General features: G+C 38.7%; 1 protein-coding gene across 2 annotated transcripts in view; it reads left to right on the forward strand.

Moving 5' to 3' along the window:
• The window catches only part of MYO16 (myosin XVI), a 374,412-nt gene that overhangs the window by 86,936 nt on the left and 267,322 nt on the right, over window positions 1-20,154 (forward strand). For both annotated transcript variants that reach the window (XM_032185978.1, XM_032185970.1), the window contains exon 2: window positions 5,728-5,991. In XM_032185978.1, coding sequence (XP_032041869.1) covers window positions 5,766-5,991 — 226 coding nt within the window. In that variant the 5' untranslated portion in view covers window positions 5,728-5,765. The remainder of the gene's footprint in view (window positions 1-5,727; window positions 5,992-20,154) is intronic.

A 20,154-nucleotide genomic window follows, 5' to 3' on the forward strand; every position in this document is an offset into this window, starting at 1 on the left:
GCTCCAGACGCACTGTATCAGTTAGACTTCTGCATTTTTATCACTGATTTCACGTGGAATTCAGCTCAGCTGCATAAATAACCATAAATTAATATTTCAATTATGCATGATCCTCAGATATATTTCAGAGATGTGTGGATGTAGCACTTAGGGACATGGTTTAGTGGTGAACCTGGTAGTGTCAGGTGATGTTTGGACTTCATGATCTTAAGGATCTTTTCCAACCTAAATGATTCTTTGATTCATCAAGTGTAACAACAAAATTCATTACTGAAAGGGTCAGTCCAGTAGTTTCTGGTCATATTTCTATTATCAACTGTGGGATGTAAAGTAATGCAGCCTTTTGAAGCAGCTGCACTGATTTACATCATACATGTATCCGATTCTTTATGTATCAAAGTACTTGCTTCTCACTGTGTTCTTTTTTCACATTTCTTTTTTAGTACTGGGAATATGTTTAGCTAACCAGCTTTAAAAGTGTCATACAATAATTAAGTATTTATCAAGATTTGGCTATTTTTGTTTAACAAATGCTTATCTGTTTGAACTGTATACTGAAGTGGATGAAATTCTCAAGTATTTCGTCCTTTTGAAAATCAGGATAACTTTGGGCATCTAAATGAGAATTTAGGTGTTTAATTGTAGTTATGATAGGAACAGATCAAAACTCTTGAGCTGAAGTGTCAGAGAACCCAGGCAGAACACAGTGTATGTTCTTTTTTTATCCTTTTTCCTTCAGTGAGAGCAGCGTGCTCAAAGAATATTGTTTGGGTAGCAGTCTCAAGTAGATGCATTCTTGGAATCTGCTTGCCATTTTTCCAAGTAATTTTAACCCATCTGCACAGTATTTCTCTGCTATAAAGACCATAGTCCTTCAAACACCCAGAAGATTAATTATTCAACCTTTAAAATATCATCAAAATCAAGACAAATGTTTGTATAAATAAGGATAAATATGTATGTTAGTATTTATTAGCATTTTTATTCATAGTTGAAAGTATAGTGCACCATAATTCTGTATCACCTTATCTGAGATACTTGCTGCAGTAAGGAATGTCAGCATTTTGGTTATGAGTGTGCTTTTAATGAAGAGAGAAGGTTTTTAACTTGCCATACTTTATAAAGCACATTATTCCTGGAGTCCATTAGTACTTCTTTCTTTGAATCACAATAGCAAATATTTATATCACATGAAAAATGAAAATGCAACATGCATGAGAAGAGTGTGAATGTGTATAGGCAGTTCTGCACTCAGCTTCGCATTCTGGAAATGCCTCTTGACATGCAATCCAGATAGGAACATATTCACCCAATGGCAATGTGAATTAGCATCTAAGGTGCATTTTTTAGAGTGACTGGACTCCTAATTTAGATGCCAGAGCTAGTGACTAAAGTGAAGTGAGATAGAGCCATAAGAACAGGAAATATAGAGGAAAGCTGTGTCATTATGGTTACTGGAAAAAGGTTTTGCAACTGTTCCTATGTGACATACAGTTACTTGGGCACAAGTCACCTCTAGGGGATGGAAGAAAACGCCTGTAGCAATTGCATTCTTCTCCATTTATATCCCATCATCCTCCCCAGGCTCTTCATGATGCTCGTGGACTGGTGCTTATAATGCCACAAAATATTCCTTCTCTCACCTTCGCAATGAGAACCAGTAACAATTCAAAGCAAGCAGTTCCTCTTTACTCAGAAATACCTTGTTCGAACATGCAGGATCAAGCTTGTAATTTGTGGTGTAATGTAATTGGCACTCTGGCCAATTGTGAGTAAATTGCTACAATTTTATCAACTTTTTATTTTTTTCTTTTGTAGCAACGATTCTTTTCTTTCTAAAGGTTCAAGGTGGAGTCAATGAAGCAGCTCTACACTAGCAAGCATCCTTTAAACATTTTTTTTTCTTCTATATTTACAGACTTCCTTTGTCCTATGCTAGCTAACAACCATTGTGATACCATAAAGGATCTCTGGTTTTGATACTTCAGTTTTCCATAGAGGCTTTTATGTTGTATGATTGTATGAAAGACGCGTACTTCAAAACCAGATATACTCCAACAATCATGTTTATTTTAGTCGTTTTGGTCCTGGGCATCTCATTAAATAAATCATACCCTAGGAAGCTTTTTCAGTGTTTTGATGAAGACACTGCTAATGAGTTATCCAGTCCAATCTGCCATGACAGTCACAGTGACCTTATCAAATCATCAAATCACTGTACACAACTGTAATTTGTCATACACTGAGGCAAGAAGAAACACGTGAGCTAATCTTCAAATGTGGTATTTTATATAATGAGTTATAAACTTGTATGCAAATTGATTCAGAAGGCAGGCTTTCTACATATGTGCAAGCCTTTTCTCACGTTATCATGCTGCCTCCTGACGGGCATTCAGAAAGAGATCTGGTTGAGATCTTCTTTTCCAAAAATCTTCTACTTCAATGAGTTTGTTATGAGGTTCTTGTATGAGTCCACTCTGCTAGTTCGTATGTTTTTTCTCATACATGGAAGAAACGAAGATGGACAGACTTGCCACACATGTTGCCTTTAGGAGGCTCCAATAGCTTCTCTTTGAGCCAAGTTGTCAGTCTATAAACAATGACAGTTTATATCTGCCTAATAAACTTGTGAATTTTAGCAGCTTTTTCCTGGTTTTCTTTACAGCTGAAGCTGTTGCTGCTATTGGCAATGCTAAATTAGGGCAGAGTGGTTGGTTGGCATACTTTGAGTGGTAGAGCTTAATCCTGAGGATTGGGCTGTCAAACCGGGCAGTTCAACAAGTACATATTTTCTTGCCCGAGACAGAACAACCCTTTGAATCAGTACTGGCTGGGAAGTGACTGGTTTGATTTGCAGCCCTGCTGAAGAGGATGCGGAGGTTACAGTGGACACAAAGTTGAATGGCAGCCAACCCTGTACTCTGGTTGCAAAGAAGGCAAACCACAATACTGGGGTACATTAGGAAGATAGCAGGCTAGCAGGCTGAGGGAAGTCCTTGTGTCCTTCTACATGGGGTTAGCAATGCTACACTTGCAAGGGTCTGCAGTCTTGGCCTCCCTAGTATAAGGTGGACATTGAGGAGCTGGAGTGAGGGCAGCAGTGAACTACCAAGATAGTAACAGAAATGGCAAGGCTGAACTCTGCTTGGTAGTGACATTATTAGTTAGGTGCAATGACCACAGTAAAAAAGGCATTTTTGATAGAAGGCAGTGCAACACTGGAACAGGTTATCCAGGGAACCTGCAGAATCCATTGAGGGAGGTTTTCAAGATTAGGCCAGCAAAGATGTGGTCACACGATCCGATGTTTCCTATTAACCCCCTGCTCAAAGTGGCACTATGTTATCCCCAAAATTTCCACCAGAAGCATGTTTACAACCTTCCTGGGTTTGAATTAAGCTCTTTGAGGGCAATATCCAGGAATTCCTGTCTGTTGTGCTGTCAGCAGTTCCCCGTTACCTTTAGGACACCACAGTCAGTGTAGGGATATGCCTGGTTCTAAAACTGGAATTGGACATTTCATGACTGGGTAGACGTTTGAATGATGAACTCAGAAAGTTTGCCTCCTCTGCATCTATACTATGTTGTTCAATTCAGGCTTTACCTACCAAGACTGCTGACCTGCAGCTATTATATCCACAGTCACTTATTGATCTGATCTGGTATTCATCAGGTTCCAGATGTGCTGAGAGAAGGAATCCCAACTGCAACTCATCACTTCTCAGCTCAGACCAGCACCCAAATTGATGAATAAATCTCTTCTTAATCTGCCTGAACTGTTTGACTCTGGCCACACACTGGAAACAACTATGTGAGGCCAGTACCGGCAGTCAAGCAGCTCAACCTAACTCTTCATGGAGCAAATAGACTGCCAGTCATACAGGCTGAGGGTCATCTCAGTGGAGATACAGAGGACACTAAGACAGCCACATCCCTGCTGAAACTGAAGTCTGGCTGTATGTGCTCATCTTTGCTATGCTGTATTCTTCCAACAAAGGCCTGAGGCCACGTGCATGGTCACCAAGCTAAGGTGCAAAGGTTGGGCATGAGAACTGTGGTCTGCCGCATCTTAGCTAATGCTGTCTGTGCTTTTAATTAGCTGCTAATAACTGCTGCTATAGGAGTAGAAGGGGAAAATTCCTGCAATTGGTCTTCTGTTGCAGTCATGAAGTAGCAATGACGAATTGAATGGCATTTAGAAGAAAATCTCTTTCAGTTTGCATTGTCAACATGGTTTAAGACAGCAAGCTGGTTTTCCCTTTGAGGCTGTGAGCCTGGCTGGCAGGCACTACACCCAGACTCAGGTGTATTAAAGTATAAGCTTAAGAGTTTTACAGGTCAAAAATACTGTGGGGGCGTATGGCATGGGTACTGAAATATTTTATACAAAGCGTAACAATTCTAACAGGGAAGATACGGAGTTTGCTTATTCCATTGTCCTGATACTGTGACAGAAAGAAGATGCAGTCACAAACTGCCTCAGGCTGAGGATTATCTGAATGCAGATCTTCCACTTGATTGAATGCTCTGATCCCTTGGAGTGAAGCTGGGAATGAGGTTCCATCTTCCGCCACTTTATGGAGTTACCCTTTCCTTTTCTTGCCCTTTCTGACATGCTCAGCAGTGGAACATATCATTAAAGGTCAACCAGAAAATTTTGTTTTATACAGAAGGAGTTGTTGGCTTCTGACATGCAAAAAAAGTGTGTATGTTTTGGCTTAATGCAAGCCAATACTTGTTTCCAATGTTTTAGTTTGACAATTTTCTTGTAACTAGAAGGGCATGCCAAGGAAGGAGTAGAAATATATAGAGAAAGGGTAGCTTGTGTTAAAATAAGTTGACAGAACTTGACCTGTAGAACTGTTCTCTGTGTCTGCTTGTGTATTAGTTTCTCAACAAGACATTCTGGGCACGTTTTGTATAAATGTATGCTCCTCGGTTTTGGAAAATCCAATGTGAGATTCTGGTTTCTTGTTGGTAGGGCTGCTTGGCATGCAGGTGTAGGACTATCACTTTGGTAATATTTTATTATTGTGTTACCTAATAGTGTATAGAACACTATGTCTGTAAAGCAAAACAAAATAAAACAAAACAAAAAATTGAGAAAAGAACATAGATGTCTTGAATTGGACACTGAAAATCAGTGATTTAAAAATGATTGTGTTTTCAGTTTTTCAGTACAGAAGGTAGGTAATAATGCTCCTTTATCCTTGATTTTTTTAAAAGAAAATAAATACATATTTGTGAAGCATTTGAATGCTAGGATGATGTGAGCTTTACAAAAGCCTGTCAGGAAATTATTGTCTTCAGAACAGGGTTAGAATGGTATTCAGTAGATGAGACATGTCAAGCAGCAAGGAGAAAACAGAGTGGTCATTTAGTCAATACTACCCAGGTAGTGCCCTGTGTGAGGTAGGAGCCCTTTGGTGATACAATTAAACATTTAGCAAAATGGGCAAACAAAAGCAGGCCTAGAGTTTCATGATAATGCTTAATTCTGGTTTTTCTTAACTGCCCAGTTTCTTGAGCCTACAATCTCTTCAAAAGCTCTTACATCAAACTAAGGAGAGAGAAGTTCACTCATCTAGGATGTTGATAGTTCTAAGAAATGAGGAATTTGGGCACCTATCTACTACTTGAAGTGTGTATATAATGTAGAGCACTGGAATCAGAAGTTAACTCACACTGATGCCTTATCTAAATATGTTTCTCTTCCATATTTTCCAGGCTGTTTCCAGCTATGTAATGTTTTTCGGTCTCATGAGATGGAAATTGACCAGTGCTTGCTGGAGTCCCTCCCTCTCGGCCAGCGGCAGCGGCTGGTGAAGCGGATGCGCTGTGATCAAATAAAGGCTTATTATGAACGAGAAAAAGCTTTCCAGAAACGGGAGGGTTACGTCAAAAAACTGAAACATGGAAAGAATCATCGAGTTCGTTTCAATCTTGCCGATATGATACAGGATGCAATCATACATCACGACGATAAAGAAGGTATTGAATATATGCCATGGTTTACTTTTTGTATAGCTAAAAGTTTCAGAGAAGGAGCTTGCATCTTCTACTTACCCATCTTCAGAAAAATACAGTTTCACTTTATGATTATCATAAAATGATAGAATATACAGATATGTATTACATACAATATATTATAGCTTGTCACTGTAATGAATTCATTAAGGCATAAAAAATAAACCTTAGCAGGCCTAACATTGACTCTGAGGTTAATATGTGTATAAACTAATGCATTTCAAAACTGGTTAGGACTATTATCATCATTATGTGTGGTCTGTTACGTATCTGTGGGCCACAGAATTTCACTCAAGTTATTTTGAAAACTTTCCATTTATAATAAAAATCTGCAAAATGAAATGTGATATTAATAGCACTGGCCTGGCTAAAGCTGTTCACTGACAACAGGTCAGCTCTCTGGGTCTGGTATGACGTTCATGGCCTTTTGAAACACTTAGCCGCAGTTTCTAGTTTCCTGGTACTGTCTGAATCCCTGGTACACTTGTAATCATCTCATCCCTGGAATTTTATAATTTACTCCTCAAAGGGAAATCAAACCTTGCATTAAGGATATCTCATGTTTTAGAAGTTCCCAGGAATCCCCACACTATTGTATGGGAGGGATATAAGAAAAGAGCTGATGCAATGCTTTTAGCAACTATTTACAATCAGATTTTATGGTTGCTTTTTCTAATCACATTAACACAAAACTACCCTAATACAGGAGGCTCTGAACAAGAGTTCCATTACACAGCTGAATTGCCAGCCTTCTCCTAGTTTTTGCCAATTTGATTAGATACAGGGTTTTTACTCACTCTTGAACCTTAGTTTTAGTAGGTATTTGTTCTAACAGCCATTGCTCATCATTGAGATATAGTCCTGCACATTTAGATCTATACTGCAAATGGATCAAAGAGCACTTCTCTTAAAGTGAATGCCCAGGGAATCATTTATAAATGTTACAAATAAAATTCAAAACTTTTCATTCCACTCTTACAATGTGTAAAAATACAGGCTTTATAAGTGAAAAACTTCTCTCTCCATGTTCCCACAGCTTCTAACTTTCTCTGAAAAAACAAGCAGCATACTAGACGTGACTTTTAGCATTCTGTAAAAGTCGTGACTTTTAGCATTCTGTAAAAGTCGGATACTTCAGGCTATTTTTGCTGTGCTGAAGAAATGTAGATTGCTCATTGGAGTAGTGAAGGGGGATCAACAGTCTTTTGTGTTGTGCATACTTGGCCTTGAGCTGCACCTGAATCAGAACAGCAAATTCAGAAACTGAATAGCATGAGCAGAAAGAGGAGATACCTCAGGCAGAAGAAAGTAAGGTGGGGGAAAAACAGGGATGGTACCGTGCACTTGAAACAGATAATGCCTTCCCAGAAGCAAGCAGCTCAAATAGGCCAAAGATAACCCCAGTAGGAATAACAACACTATCCTGATTTGGATGCCTGTTGTCCTTCCACAGGACTTTAGAAAAGTGCTATTGTTGTCTTTAAGTACCTAGGGAACCTGCAGATGCCTGTCTGTTGTGATTTTAGGCAAATATTCCCACTGCCTGTCCACCTATAAGTGAATAATGCTATAGTAAGAAATATTATAATGTGAGTAAAAATAATAATTAATATATATAGAGAGACATAAAAGCTGCTCTCCTGCTGCAGTTGCTGAGTGGAACATTCAGCCATGACTCTTTGGTGAATGCATCTACATCAGGATTTCAGTTCAAATTAGACATATGCTTTTGTACTAAATATCATATCCATGTACTGTATTTTTTCCTGCTTTATGGAGCATGGAAACTAGATTCTTTTCAGACAAAACTGAACTGGAAGACATACTCTGAGAGTGTATCTAATGCCTACAAACAGTAATGGATTTTCAATCCATAAAGTCGGGCTAGACTTAAATTAAAGTAATCCCACTGAAACATGTATAGCTGGGGAAGTTGAAATTTGGGCTCTAATTGTTTCTCTTGGTGTATTTATTTATATTTCAACCATTCACTCAACATTCATCATTCATCTTGCACATCACTTTACTAATCTGTGTACCTTGCCAGTAAGCTAATTGTGATGGATCCTGATAATTGCTTTGAATGTCTTGCACTGGGCTGCAGTTTCACATCAGCTGTATCTGTGCAGCTGGGGTACACGCAGCTCTGGTATGAAAAAGGGGATCTGAACTGGGTTGTAAGGCACATTCACTGGATTGTAAGGCACAAATGACTGCAGTATAAGACTGCTGATAAAAATGAGCACACATTTCCTGGCTTTTCAAATGTCACACCATCTCTTCAGCTCCCTGCTAGTAGTGCAATGGCCTGAGGGAGTGTGAAAGAGGTCATCATACTGCATTAAGGAAGTAAAGATAGCAGACAGGTGCTAACAGCCATCAGCTTTCCTTTCTTCTGTAAATCCATGTCTGGTTTGAGGGATCAGGCTCTTACAACACTGTCTGCTTAACAGTCAACAGCATTCCCAAACACTCTCACTTTGAATATAGGGAGCCAAATGCTTCTCTTTGCAAAAGCTGGGCATTGAACAAGCATTTTTTACAGTATAGCTCAATGTAATTAAGTAGCAGAGAAGTATCCTAATATGAATTGGTAATAATAATTTCATGATTTAGTATAAACCACCTTCTACTAGATGAAGATAAGCTGCTATCCTGTGAAAAACTGGGATTCAGACTAATCTGAATATTGTCTATATAAGAATAAATATCAAAAGTAATTAAGATGAGAATTCAGTATGTCATCATTAATTTGGTTTGTTTTCTAAACATTAATAATTGCCAGCAGGATATTTTAATGTCGTTTGAATGTATTTAATTTTTAGAGAAAGTTTTCAAACTAGTCATTTTGTTTATAATGAGATATCTCATTATAAAGTACAAAGGTATGTTACGTATTCCATACTCAAGTAGTTTTAGTCAACTAAATTCAGTCAGGTTATGCATTTCCTTGTTGATAATTAATTTTGTAAGCTTGAAGTGCAATGGTTTTGAAGAGATGAATTCCACTCAAGGTGTAATATAATTCACCTGGCTGTATATGAGCCTAACCTGTGTAGAATGGATGGGCAAGCTGTAGAATCTAAGAGGACTGTGCAACCTGGGTACTTTAAATAAAATTGATGGATGTATAGACATTTGGAATACCTTTGGAGATGAGGACGTTAATGTTTTTGTACTATTTTTATGATCTTTTGTTTCAAAGTGTTTATATGTTCTCAAGTTTCATTGTTGTGTGTTGTGGGGTTTTGTAAAATAACATTGAAAATCTCAAAGTGCAAATTGTGAGATAAATTTTCTTCTGGTTTTACTCTTGGAAAAGGGTAAAAGATACATAAAGATTTATTTAAAAGAATAGAGTCACCCACAAAATATTGCAGCTGGGACTGTTATCTTCATTTTTTAGACCTATTTAGAAATTGATTGCAAATTTCCACAGGTTCCCCAGAGCTTTCTCTTCTCCAGGCTGAACATCCCCAGCTCTCTCAGCCTTTCTTCATAGCAGAGTTGCTCCAGCCCTCTGATCATCCTTGTGACCTTCCTCTGGACCTGCTTTAACAGGTTCACGTCTTTCTTGTGCTGGGGGCTCCAAACCTGGACACAGTAAGGCCTCATGAAGGCAGAGTAGAGGGGGGTAATCACCTCCCTTGACCTGCTGGCCACGCCTCTGTTAATGCAGCATGTGATGCAGTTGTCCTTCTGGGCTGCAAGCATGCACTGCTCACTCTTGAGCTTTTCATATATCAGAGCACCCAAGTCCTGTTCTGCAGGTCTGTTTTCAATGAATTCTTCTCCCAGTCTGTATTTATGTCTGGGATTGCCCCAACCCAGGTGCAGCACCTTGCACTTGGACTTGTTGAACTTTATGAGGTTCAAGTATGCCCACTTCTCAAGGTTATTCAGGTCCCTTTGGATGACATCCCTTCCTTCTGTTGTTTCAACTGCACCACTCAGCTTGGTGTCATCTCTAAACTTGCTGAGAGTGCACTCGATCCTGCTGTCTATGTCATTCATAAAGATATTAAACAGTACCAGTCCCAAGACAGACTCCTGAGGGACACCACTTGTCACTGGCGTCTACCTGGACGAAGATTTTGACCGCAACTCTCTGGATGTAGCCTTTCAGCCAATTCCTTATCCGCTGAATAGTCCACATATCAAATCCATATCTCTCCAATTTGGAGATCAGGATTTCATGTGGGACCTTGTTGAAGGCCTTACAGATGTCCAGGTAGATGACTTTGGTATGCCTTGCCTTGTGGACTGATGCAGTCACCCCATCATAGAAGGGAATCAGATTGGTCAGGCATGATTTGCCCTTGGTGAAGCCGTGCTGGCTGTCACAGATCACCTCCTTGTCTTGCATGTGCTTTGACATTGCTTCCATGAGAATCTGTTCCATGATCTTCCCAGACACAGAGGGGAGGCTGACTGGTCTGTAGCTCCCTGGATCTTCCTTTCTACCCTTTCTAAAAATGGGAGTGATGTTTCCTTTTTTTCTAGTTGCTGAGGACTTCATCTGACTGCCCTGGCTTTTCAAATATGATGGAGAAACACTTGGCAACTACATCAGCCAATTCCCTCTGGCCCCTGGGATGCATGTCATTGGGCCCCATAGACTTGTACCTGTTCAGTTTCAGGTGATTTCAAACCTGCTCTTCGCTTACAGTGGGAGGGACTGTACTCCTGCAATCTCCCCTAGTGGTTTAGGGACTGGAGAGACATGGGAAGCCTGACTGACAGTGATGTCTGAGGCAAAGAAGTTGTTGAGTACCTCAGCCTTCTCCATGTCTGTTGTTACCAATTCTTCCTTCTCATTTATCAGAGGGGGAACAGTCTCCTTGGCCTTTCTTTTCTGGCCAACGTACCTATAGAATCCCTACTTGTTATTCTTTGCATCCCTTGCCAAGGTCTGTTTGTGCCTTGGCTTTCCTGATCCCATCTCTGTGCATCTGGGCAGCATCCTTGTACTCTTCCCAGGCCACATGTCCTGCTTCTACTGCCTGTTCATTTTCTTCTTGTGCCTCATTGTTACCAGTGGGTCCTTGCTCAGCCATGCCAGTTTTCTTTCCTTCCCTGCTTGATTTCTTACACATGGGGATGGAGAATTCTTGCCCTCTAAGAGTTGCCAGCTCTGATCAGCTCCTCTGTCCCTAAGGACAGCGTCCCAGATCTCATCCATTAGTTCTTTAAACTGTGAATTCACTCTTCTAAAGTTTAAGGCCCCAACTTTGCTCTTTGCCAGGCCCATATTCCTTGAGATCATGAACTCAGCCTGGTTGCTGCAGCCCAGACTGCCTCCGATCTTGACCTCTTTCATGAGTTCATATGCATTGGTGAGCATGAGGTCCAGTAACGCTTCTTCCAATCCAAACCATTCTGTGATTCTGTGATAAAAAATTTACTAAAAGACTGAAAAACGTATTGTTATGGTTGTTCTTAGCTTTAGGAAAGAAGTGAAAAATAGGTGTGTTAAATGTACCAAATTGAGTATCATTAAGCCAGAGTTTCCTTAAATTTGGCTTAATTTAACTACATCATAAGTTAAAAAGATGACTCTTGATGAGAAAAGGACCTCTGTGTGAAAGTTTAGATTAGTCTTCTATGCCATTGCAAATTAAAATAACGTGCTCTTCTTATTATTAATATTTAATATCAACTTCTTTCATTCCCGTCTTCTCCCAAAGGTGCTTACATTAGCATTTCTTTTGTATACTATTTGTCTCAGCTACAGCCTTCTGAAGAGACAGGGTAAAATTGTATAAGTGATATTATGAGAAATATTAAATGCATGGAGTGTTTTACTACATATATAGTGCTGTTTTACATATATTACACCAAGAACATAAAGATCAGACTTGTAAATGCAGTTGATGAATCAGGATTAGGCTGTGTAATCAGAGTGGCTTTTCATAGCTCTCTGCCTGCACTCATGAGTTTTACATTCACTTTTGGGAAACCCTCTCCCTTTCACCAATAAATTCTGGCTCCATCATTCCAACCAATTACTCTCATTCTAAACTTCATCCAAACTTCTTCCCCTCTTCCCCCTACTGGAACAGCAAGTGGAGTCCACTATATTTATATATGTAATAACAAGGGATTCTACCCATACAGGGTTATTTTTTATTTTACAGTTAGTTTCCTTTGAATCAGAGGATGCATTTGTGAATTAGATGACAATCTAGAAGTGGCTATTGACAAATGTTGATTTACTAGGAACTATTTTAGAAAACATCACAATACATATCTATGATAATTTATGCAATTTAATATTTATTGCCTAATCCTGAAGAGACTTGAACACTAGACAATGAATAGTAAAGTTGAGGGACTATTCAGTGCATATGAAATTAATGAAGTGCATAAATTTTTGCCCAGTTGGAAGTCTTGTAAAGAAAGAAAACGGCTTACTGTAAATGAATACATCAACAAGTCAGACAAATATCTGCATTCCATATAGGGAACTCATAGTTCTGTAACTTCAGAAGAGACTAACACTACTGACTGTTGGTCAAGTTGCCAATGATTTAATTGGTTTGGTATATAGAAAAATGAAGCATCAATCAACGTCTCAATCTAGCCATTGATGAAAAAGATGTTTCAAACACCCAGAAGGTAAGGGCACATTTCAAACAACTTTCAATCCTGTAGGTTCAGCATGGTTTTTATCCTTGTTTAGCTCCATGTGTGCTGAATTCAGCAACACAGGGCAGCTTTTTGTTATGACGCAGGGAAACAATGCCTTTAGTTATTGGGTAACAGATGTTAAGTAATTAAAGCAGCCCATTTCAAAAGCAATCATAAAATCACAGTGAGATGAAATTTGAATACATTTGAATTCCTGCAGGATTCCATATGTGCTTTTTGTTTTTTTGGCCCGTGTGTTTACATTTTAAGTAATTTGGTAAAGCTGAGATGAGAACTGGATGTTAAACTACGTTTTGTTTGATAAAGATATGTAAGATTCCTGATATGCAGCATATATTTAATTAGAATAAGTAAAGCTTATAGAAAAAAATGTAATGTATCGTAAAAACAAATGATAGACTTGATGGAGTAGATTTATCTAGCCTTTTCATTCTCCCTGTGGACTGCCTAATCTCAGGAGTGCCTTCATTTACCAGCTACTTTTCTTTCAGTCCTGAAAGCTCCCTAGGCTGTTTCAGTTGCAGTTTTTGTTTTTCACACATGCCCCAAACTACTCCGAGCTGAACAGCTGTCCCTCTGCCTCATAGCTAGTAGGGAACTAGACACAAAGCATCCCTCCATATTGGGTCCTCTTGAGCTGATATGTTAGGGGCATTCATGCCAAATGTAATTTATCTATCTTATCATCAGATGGAGTTGCGGTATCCTCCTTGTCTCCATGAAAGTGAGATTGAAGCTGTCACCCACACTTTTATGCTAGCCTGCAGGTCACTGTTGCTTTGAGTGCTGTTTCGGGTCTGTGCACTTCTCTCTGCCACCTTCTCTCTTCCACCTTTTCTCTCCTCTCCTCTCCTCTCCCATACCCCACACCTCCAGTCTCTCAAGCAGTGTCCAACCTGACCGGGCTTTCTCCTGGGGACAGGACCTTGAAACCTCCTGACTGAGAAACAAATTGAACCTGAGTGGTCTTGCTTACTGTATAATAAACTGTAGAAAGTTCACTGCATAGTAAGGCCTTGTCCAAAACTGTTGATGTTGTCATCATCTCTGCTACTACCTGTGTTCTGAAAGGAATGAGATCTCCTTATTTCTTTTGAAAATACGAGTATTTACTAGGCTATTTGCAGTCCTGTTCCACATCTTTAAGCTCTGAATAAGTCAAGATCGAGATACGGATTTGAATTTAGCAATTTCCATATGACAGTTTTGGATGTTTCGAAGTTCACCCTGAAGGATTTGTGGACCACCTCTTTGAAGAGAGTAACTATTATTATTATTATTATTATTATTATTATTATTATTATTATTATTATTATTATACAGAGTTTCTTAAAACTCTTTTTTTTTTTTTTTTTTTTTTCCTTGAACAATGGATTTCTAGAATGTAAGCATTGAAATGACTACTTTTCAGGCAGATAGGTCTGTTCTTGAACACTATAAATACAAACAAGAACATTTGATTAAAAGAAATCATGGATTTATTAATTGCCTCAACAGCAACTATAAAGCATAGTATTTATGATGAAACATTTGTCAAAAAATGCACAAATTCAACTAAGAATATTATTTATTTAATTTTAAATACTTTTCCAAAATTTTCAAATATTTCTTTTGGTAGACTGTGGTGCAAAGCTTTTCTTCAATGGGACAAGTCAGCATGTAAATTAATCATGACTTTGCATAATGAGGACCTAATTCAGAAGGGTTAATGAATTAAATGTTAAGAAAAACTATTAGTAAGACTATTACCTCTACACAAGCAGCCAGATTTTTAAGAATATAATATGGTCTGAACTGATAACCTTTAGATACATCTATCTGTACTTTTTCAGTTTAAACCTATCAAGCTCATTTATATTCCCATGCTGGTGTTTTTCTCCATTATATCTTTCTTTTAATGTAATAATAAAAAGTTTTCCACTTGAACATGCTTTGGCACCCAAAAGAAGCAAGAAACACCAAGGTTAATCACTGACAAATTCACTGTGATGCCAATAAATGATTGTTAAGCCATTAACAAACAACAATTTGGCATCTGGCATTTTTCCTAATTATTTCAAAGGGGATCTAAAGTTGATTTTCCAGCATTATGCAATGGGATGTAAGGCTACGAGTAGGCAGCATTCCCATTCCATGTATTGTTAGAAGTCACACTGATTAAAAAGAAAGATTGCTGTGATTAGGCAGAAGACCCTTGTCTATACTTGTGAAATAAAATCACAGCAAGAAGAAAAGCTTTTCTATACAATTTGCTGTTGATTTCTACTTCAATGTATTTTTTGTACTTCAGATTGATTTCCAATAATATTTTGGTCCAAAGGGGAAACTTTTCTGTATTCATCTTTCAATAACACTTACCTTAAGGTGTTTTCCTATGATAGGAGTTAAGCTGGAAAAATACAGAAATCAGCAGTGAAAAACCTTTTCCTTTCTTTCCTTTTTTTTTTTTTTCCTAAAGAACAGACCTTTACAGTGATAATACAATTCTTAAAAAGAAAAATAAATCAACTTTTCCTTTAAAATGTTTTCAATTTTTCAATTTAATTTTAGAAGGCTTTTCCATCAGGGTATAGACTGACATTGTTACACTGGAGGAGTATTGATTTGATGGAAAACTTAAGCATAAGTGTGCGAAGAGACCTTATTTTCGGGGCCTACAATGTACAGACTTCAGTTTATCATACGAACTGTCAGATTGAGAAGAACATTTGTTTGGAGGTTTTGGAATTGTAGAATATCCTGAGTTGGTAGAGACCCATGAGGATCATTGAGTTGAACTCTTAATTCCACACATGGCAACCTAAGAATTAAACCATGCACCTAAGAGTGTTGTCCAAATGCTTTCTCAGCATTTAAATGAGAACCCTAAATTTACTTCTCATAGGTTTTCTGAGGATGAGAAAGGTCGACCAGCTAAATAAGTGTAGTGAAAAACAGTGCAAGTGCAATTTCTTTGGAGATTTTGGGAAATAGTGGAGTTGCTTCCCTGAGAAGCTCTGAAGGTATAACAAAATGAATACAGCCAGAATCACTTAATGCAAAAGAGTAATGATGATAATAATAGTTAGCATTTTTTTTTTATTATTATTTTTTTTTGTAAGTCCTGTCTCTTTGAGCTTTTTCTGTTACTCAGATCTTTTGTCTGCATTGCAGTACCTTTTGTGGTCAAACACAAATATATTATAGGTAGTGCCAGGTTTACCTGTACAGCATGTAGTGGTTTCTTTACCCAATAAAAATTCTGAACACAAAGTATATATACTACTTATTATTTCAGTCATCTTTCTATTCTCTGACACATGAATTGGAGAATTCTTTTTTCTCAGTACACTGAGGTATCATCTTAACTTGGTGTACAGGGCTTTAGCTGTTAAAACCTTTTGCACTTCAAGTTGACAGTGAACAAGCTTTGTAACTATGAGAGAAAAGAATAAAAGGGTTATAAGGCATAATGAAAAGATAACTGATTTTTCTTGATTATTGTTATTTGCAGCCATCACAGTAACAGGTTATTACAGTGGAGGAACTGAAGCTTGCAAGAGTACAATCAATGCATCTAAGGGAATGAGTAATTTAGCTTGTGTTTCTATGTGAATTGCATCCAAGAATGGAGGTGGAAAAGCGAGTAGTTAAGGTGAAATTGGTGATATTTCTAAATGCCCTGCTTTAAGCAATGATTTTAAGCATATGTAAACAGTTCAAGTTAGAATTCACAGTCAACCTAAGGCTACATGCTGCCTTACCTTGTTCCTTACCAATGATTCTATACTACATTGTAGACTGTACGTGATATATTGTGACTTTACGTGGGAAACAACGAGATGGTTTCAGGAGGTAATTTCTCACACCATGCACTGTTACGGGTTTTGATTACATTCAGATTCAAAAGGCAAGCATGACAGCTGCAGCATTGAATCATCGAGCTCGGTCTCTGCTCCAGATTTTAGAAATCACTACTATTGTTGGCACATAGTGGTAGTTTTTTCTAGACTTCCACGTTTACTCATTGAGAGTATGGAAAATATGACTTGCAGTTTTAAAGCTGGAAGCATCTGTGTGAAATTTGAACTGCTGCTTTGTTTTGTAGTCTACTAAGGAGACATCCTATAAGAGGGCACCAGCTGTCACAGTATGCCTTTTAGTAATTGCCATCTGAACTTCACTCAGTTCCTATATGGAATGAACATTGGATTTTTGCTTTTAAACTTCTCCCTAAGAATCCCGTAAGTACATTTATTCAGAATGATACAAGTTATTACATCAGATGTTACATCATTTCCATTTCCTACAGGAGGTCATGTCTCATGCTGTTCCTATGTGCAAGGAGTCGTTAGGCTTTGCACATCTAATGGAAACAAAATTGAGAGGTGAGGGTAAAGCTGAAAAGAACTACTAAAAAGTTGTATGATGCTCTCAGTTGTTTTGGTAAATTGTATAGGACTGTGATTGAATGCTGATGTTGCTGAAAAATAAAAATAGTGTGGCATATATATGCCACCATTCAACTTCTCTCCATTTAAAAACTCTGTAAATATTATGAGGAGAGTGGCTATATCTGTAGAACAGTATTATTCAAGGCACTTCACATTTCTAGACTATCTCTGAGATGTCTAAAAAAGGATACTGGTATCAATAGACTGAAAGTGATAGACTGAAATTTGAAAGAGAGAGATTTAGAAAGAAAAATATAGATTGAAATTTGCCCTACAGGAAACTGTACCTCAATCAGACAATATTTCATAGCACATAAATTGTAATGTGCTAAAAATGACGTAGATAGGTAATGAGGACAAAGAAGAAAACAGTAAAAAATTAGAAGATCAGAAAAAATTTGATTATGTGGACATTGAAAGTGCAAATGTAAAGGAGCAGGGATGTGATTTTGCTTCCATGAAACTTACGGAAGTTTGTCATCAAGTTTGGGTGGGATTGGAAATCTTTTCTGGAGGTGGCAGTTTGTTTGAATTTAATGAGATATATGTAAATGCTATAAGGGCACTGTGAGGCCCAGCAGTTCCACGTGGTCTGGGGCAGTGGGAACATGGAGAACTACCTGGGCTGGCAGGGCAGGGCCTGGCACAAAGGCCTGTCCCACCACCCCAGCCAGGAACAGCACAGCTGGGGTCACGGGGCACCTCCCTGGGGATGGAGACAGGCTGGGAGTTGGGCCTGAGGCTGGACCCAGCTCTTGGGTCTCATGGCCAGGCAGGGCTGGGCTCTGCAGAGCTGGAGCCTGGCCCTGGTGGGGCCTTGCTGGGGCAGGGGCTGATGGCCCCAGGGCTGATGTTGGGGGCCTGGGCTGGTGGGGTATAGAGTGCAACAGGCAATGTTATTATTCAAACTGGATATAAATTCTTTAAGTGAAAAGTAGCAGTAAGGAGTGTGGTATTGATTTTGGGGCGCAGGAATTGACTTCAGGCGTACTCTCATAGAAACATCTTCATGAGTTGGCATGCTATCACTGAAAATGATTTGAAAGAGAGTGGAAAGTTTGGAGAGGAAAAAGAAACAAAGAAGAACTAGGCTGATGGATGGAATTTGTGAGTAGAAATGTGAGAGCTATCTCAAATGATGACTGCAAGCATTGTTAGTGACAGTGCACAATGATCTAGTGGGCTTTTTCCAACACCTACTTAATGATCAAGTTAGAACACAGATGATCTTCAGGGGAATCAGTTTATAGCCATATTAATCTACAAGCTATCTGCAAGATACAAATACCAAATTTGGGAAGGAATTAGGTTAGAGTTGGTAGATACAACAAGATAGCTATAAATAAAATAAAAGAAAAATATAGATTGGATTTAGATGATGGAGAAAAGCATTTTGCCAAGAATGATGTGATATCTGCCAAATGTATTCCTTATTTGGAACACTTCAAATGATGCCTTTTAAAATTCATCTGTTGTGTATTTTTTGTTTACGTAAACATCCTCAGGTATAGTTGCCTGTATATTGAAAGTTCAGGGAAATACTTTGTTGATTACACCCTGTAGTGGCTTCCTGTGTCATGATTTGTGTTAAAAAAAAAAAAAACAAAAAAACAACAATTGTGTCATTCCAGTCACACTGTTTGAATTGAATTGTGCTGCTCACTCCTACAGGGGTGTAGTTACATCAGTAGGGAGTTGTTCTCTGAGTTCAGTGCATTTCTCAATAGTGAATCAAATTACATAAATAAAATGTTTGCTTATACTGGTATACCTCTATCTATGCCAATACTATGTGTTTATATTTCTGATTCAGAAATTTTCATTCATATTTTTGGATCCCATTCCTACCAGAGCTCTTGCTGCATGCTCTTTGTATCAGTTAGTGTGGCTGCAGAGGAAACCAATTGAGCAAACTGATCCAGAAGAGTGTACCATCCCCCAAAATCAACAGTTATGTTCGGTGTCAACTGTCTGAACTGAGTGACCTCCCTGTTGTCACAGCTGATGTGTGGATGCAAAGAAAGGAAATGGAATATGCAAGCATCTTGGAGGCACTGTGACATAAGTTTGAGAGTAGCCTACAGATATATATGTAGTCCGATAAAGAGTTTGGATTCATTACCCGGTGTGCGATCCACCTGCTAGGTTGAGATATTGTTTATTTCAGAGTTGTGCAGTCTAGGTACCAGGTGGTTTCCCATAAAACTGGTACCTTTAGGACCTTCCACACTACTCTTTATACAGTCCCTTATCAATACATTCACATGTTTGTACAGTCCCCTCGCCTCAGATTGGTTACCTAATTAGCACACTGCTGATATGACACAGTCACTCTGCTCATCATCAGAGAGGAAGGGTCCCTTGTTGGGCCAGGATCTTCCAACCTTATGCATGATTTTTCACTATTATCATGAGGATCGCATTAGAATATGCCTAATCGTTGTTCTTCAGGAGACTATTCACACTGCATTGGTTACTGTCATATTCACGAGCATGTTTCCCTTGAGAATGTCAACACAATGGTCTTCCTGATTAGCAGTTCCTCAGTTAATAATTTTTCATGATTAACTTGGAGACAGCTAAAAGACGCGGGTCATCTTGCCCTTTCCTCAGAGTGCATATTTTATCTCTTTCACACAAAACAGAGTTAGCTATGTACTGGCATCACAGGTGATACTAAGTGACACTTGCAAAGTATGTTTCTAACTGATTAAAATTAAGGTAAAATTGAGGTTATCACAGGTAGCTCTCCTTTCCGTCCTCTGGTTCTGTCCTGTCCTTTTATGTTCCTTCCTTTACGCTCATCTTGATGTGAGCCATTTCAGGGAGCTAAACCAGCTGGAAACCACCGTTAGCCTTCAGGTGGCTTAAGCCCTCCTTCTAGCTCATGGCAGAGGGACATGCCCCACTGCTACACAGGGTCAGAGGCGGGAGGGCATCAATGGAAAGACCAACAAAAGTGAAGCAACTCTCATTTCAATGATGTATGCTGTCCCAGGCTATATCCTGGGAAAAGGGGTGCCTAAGGAAAGTATGTCAAGTG

The sequence above is a fragment of the Aythya fuligula genome, chromosome 1 (genome assembly GCF_009819795.1).
Source record: "Aythya fuligula isolate bAytFul2 chromosome 1, bAytFul2.pri, whole genome shotgun sequence".
NCBI classification, from domain to species: Eukaryota; Metazoa; Chordata; class Aves; order Anseriformes; family Anatidae; genus Aythya; species Aythya fuligula.